The following is a 3,772-nucleotide window of genomic DNA, read 5'->3' on the forward strand; positions in this document are numbered from 1 at the left end:
AGTCAGACTGAAAGAGAGAGACAGAGAGAGGAGAGACAGACAGAGAGACAGAGTCAGACTGAAAGAGAGAGAGAGAGAGAGAGAGAGAGAGAGAGAGAGAGAGAGAGAGAGAGAACCCTTGACATCTGATACCCTTTCTTAGGAATGATGAGCCAGTGTGGGAGACTGACAAAGGAACAGTTAGACAGGTAGAAAGAGAGCCAGGAGAGCACCAGCCCTGGAGTCAGGAGAACCTGAGTTCAAATGTGACCTCAGACACTTACTAGCTGTGTGACCTTGGCCAAGTCACTTAACTTTGACTCCCCCTGCCCTCCCCCCTCAAAAGAAAGAGAACCAGGAGAGAGCAGTGTTATGAAAACCCAGAGAAAGGAGCCCATCCAGGAGGAGAGGGCAGTCAGCATTGCCAAGGGCTACATAGGGGTCAAATCGAATGAGGACTGAGAAAAGACCATTAGATTTGGCCCTGAAGGGATCTTTGGGAACTTTGTCCAGAGCAGTTTCAGTGGGATGATGAGATGGAGGCCTCCAGAGCCTCCAGAGAGAGGAGAGGAAATTAAAGCAGTCAATGACTTTCTCAAGTATAGCCAAAAAGGGAAGGAGAGAGAAGAGAACAGCTGGAGGGAGTCTGAGGAGCTAGCCAAGGTTTTTAAAGGCTAGAGAGATGTGGGACAGTTACAGGCATCAGTAGACCTGGTGACACTGAAGACTAGATCACGTCACTAAAAGTCCCTCACCATCACAAATGCCCCATGTCCTGGATCAGTCTGTGATCCCATGCCCATTCCCCTTTTCCCAAACAGAACCAGAAAGAGATCAGATAATGCCCAATTTAGGTAGTCGGCCTAAGCCTAATTAACAGTTCTCGTCTCTGCTCTTCTCTGTTGGACCATGTGATGGGAGGTGGGCAGCAGCTGCTCATTCTGGGGTTCCCGCCTTGCCCCCAGCACAGCCAGACCAAGCCACTTTCACCATCTCCACACTTCCCTCCCCCATCATTAACACCATCCATGTGACTGCTCCTTCCCACCCTCCTATCACTCTCAAACCACACTCAAACTCATAAACTTTCAAGCACTCAACACGATTCTAACTCTCCATTAACACTCACCCCTCCCTCCTCCACACCCAGGCCACTTTTCCAGTCTCTGCAACACTCCTTGATGATGCCTTTCCATAGGCTAATAAGGTAATAAGCGGGCAGCCATGCCCATGGTCTCAGGCACACGCACACAGCTCCTTTTCTCTCCCTGACACGTAATGAACTTAAAATCCATTAAGAACCACTCCAAAAAATATATTCTTTTCACAGAAACTCTTGTCTCTCAGTCAGTCAGCATTAGTTAAGTGCTTGCACTACGCTAAGTACTGGGGACATAATCTCAAAAGGCAAAAACCCAATTCCTTTGGTCAAGGACTCACATTCTCATGGGGGAGAAAACACATAGATATCTGTATGTATAAGAGACATGCAGTGGAAGTGGAAGGGAGGTGAAGAGGGTGCATCCTAGAGGTGGGGAACCAAGAGAGGCTTCTCGAAGACGGTGGGATTTGAGTTGAGTCTTGAAGGAGGTCAGGGAAGCCAGGAGGCAAAGGTGAGGAGGAGGGAGAGCATTCAGCCAGGACAGTCACAGAGTTGGGAGATGGGATGTCATGAGTGAATAACAGTGAGAAGACCAGTGTCCATGTATCCCAGAATCCATGGTGAGGAGGGAAGAGTAAGAAGACTGGGAAAGCAGGAAGGGGCCCGGGCATGAAGGGCTTTAAAAGCCCAAAAGAAGGTTTTCGATTTGATCCTGGAGGTGATAGGGAATCACTGGAGTTTAATGAGTGGGGGCTTGGGGAGGTACATTGTCAGACCCTCTTAACTCCAACTTTACTCATTTGCCTACAGACAGTGGGGTTCCTGAGCCAGCCATCTGTGTCATCACCACGGCTGCCATTGACATCCACCATCCGGACACCTCCTCTGACCGATTCACAGTGGACATGCCCCTGAAACTGGGTAGCAATGGCACGTGTCCAAGCATCACGTCCGGGAGCGTGTCCTGCTCCATGGGCAGCTCAGTCACATGGGCCCAGAGTGACAGTAGTCAGACCTTGGGCTCCTCGACAGACTTCAGCACGACCCGAGATGAGTCGTCAGAGCTCTGCCCTTTGGAACAGGTGGGGAACGTCCCCCCAGTGAAGCCCTCCCAACCCCAAGTCAACAGCACTGTGGTCCAGGAACTCCTATCCTCCTTCTCGGAGGATTCGTGCTTAGCACAGAAAGGCTTGGACCTAGTAAATCTCAGAAGGCCTAGCCCAGGCAGTTCGGCCCTGACCAGCCCAGAGGTGGAACACAGGGTGAAGATGTATAATGAGAAGAATCAAGAAGGCTTCACTGTCTTTCAGATCAAGCCAGTCATCCATGTACAGCCAAACCCCGCCATGTTTGAAGATAAGTGCAAGTCTTTGGAATCCAAAGATCAGAAGTTGAACCAGATCCCAGAGTCCTGACGCACTTTAAAGCGGGGTTAGGGGAGGCAGGTGCAGGTAGTGGGGAGGGATTGGAGAAAAAAGGGAGGGGGGAGGATGGGCGACAATCATCTCACAGCTTTAAGGGGATCATTACCAGTGAGAAACAGGGCCTTGCTCCCTGGGTGGCCTGAGAACAAGTGCACTCTTCCTCCAGATGCATGAGTCCTGAGAGCCAGCACAAATCCATTCTGTTCCGATTTCTGAAGGTCCATCCGCTAGCCCTAGCCACAGCACTCTACAGTGATTTCACAAGATGTTCAGATTCTTCAGACTTCATTCTGGGCCTGGGAGGCAAGAAGGGTGGACTTTGGTGGGAATGGGGGGTGGCAAGGTGATGGCAGTTGTTTTTTTTAAAAGTCATTTTTACAAAGACTGTTGGACCTTATGCCAGGGTCTGACTGGGGAGAGGACAGCTGAGGGTCAGATTCTCTTTCTCTGATTTCTTACATTTTCTTTGTACACAACAGTTCTAAACCCCTTTGTACCAATATTGTGGCTGGTTTTTATTTATTTTATTTCCATGTATTTTTGACCCCAAAAGCCCTTTTCAGAGAATCTTCTGGAAGGTCAAGACAGGAAGAAATGGTGTCTGAGGGTCTCTCTGTTTTATTTGACTTCCAATCTCATATTTCATATTTCTCATATTTCAGTCTCATATGTCATGTTTCTCATATTTCAGTCTCATATTTTTATTATCAGGATCTTTGACTATTCAGAAAACAAATCTAGTTTTTGTCTTGGGATAATTCAGTAAAGTCCAAGAATATGGGAATTGGTAAGGGACTTTAATTATATTAATTCTTTCAAACCTCACTAGATTTACAAAGATATTGGGGAGGGGAGTGCAGGAGGGAACAGGGAAAGATCTTCCAGCCTTGAGACCCAGGCCAAGCTTACAGAAGTGGCCAGATTTTTATCACTAAGTTTCAGGTACTGACAAGCCATTAACTAGGGAGTGGTGACGAGAGCTCTGGGCAATCCTTCAGCATTGGAGAAATAATTGGAGTTAGCAAGGGTAATTTTGTTAAAGTGCACCTGTGTCTGAACTCAAGGTGAGTTCCCCAACATTACCTTACTACCTAGGCTGCAGCAACCTGTCCAGAGTCACTGGATAGAGATTTTCAGGCTACTTGCCCCAGTTCCAAAATTATCTATTTAAGACTCTATGTGGTAAGGCTACCACTCCTTCCCACAGTGAAGTCCTTCAAGCAGTTACACCCAAGTATATCACACTGTGGAATTGAACTGGTGCCCA

General features: G+C 48.0%; 1 protein-coding gene across 1 annotated transcript in view; it reads left to right on the forward strand.

The window, feature by feature from the left end:
* TMEM266 (transmembrane protein 266) overlaps nucleotides 1-3,114 on the forward strand; it is a 98,487-nt gene extending 95,373 nt beyond the window's left edge. The window contains exon 11 of the mRNA XM_069071552.1: nucleotides 1,892-3,114. Within this exon, the coding sequence (XP_068927653.1) occupies nucleotides 1,892-2,496 (605 nt within the window). The 3' untranslated portion in view covers nucleotides 2,497-3,114. The remainder of the gene's footprint in view (nucleotides 1-1,891) is intronic.
* The last annotated feature ends 658 nt before the right edge of the window (nucleotides 3,115-3,772 follow it).

Source organism: Petaurus breviceps, unplaced genomic scaffold (genome assembly GCF_028583685.1).
Source record: "Petaurus breviceps papuanus isolate PSGF00001 unplaced genomic scaffold, PetGlider_PUasm1.0 90825, whole genome shotgun sequence".
Lineage (NCBI taxonomy): Eukaryota > Metazoa > Chordata > Mammalia > Diprotodontia > Petauridae > Petaurus > Petaurus breviceps.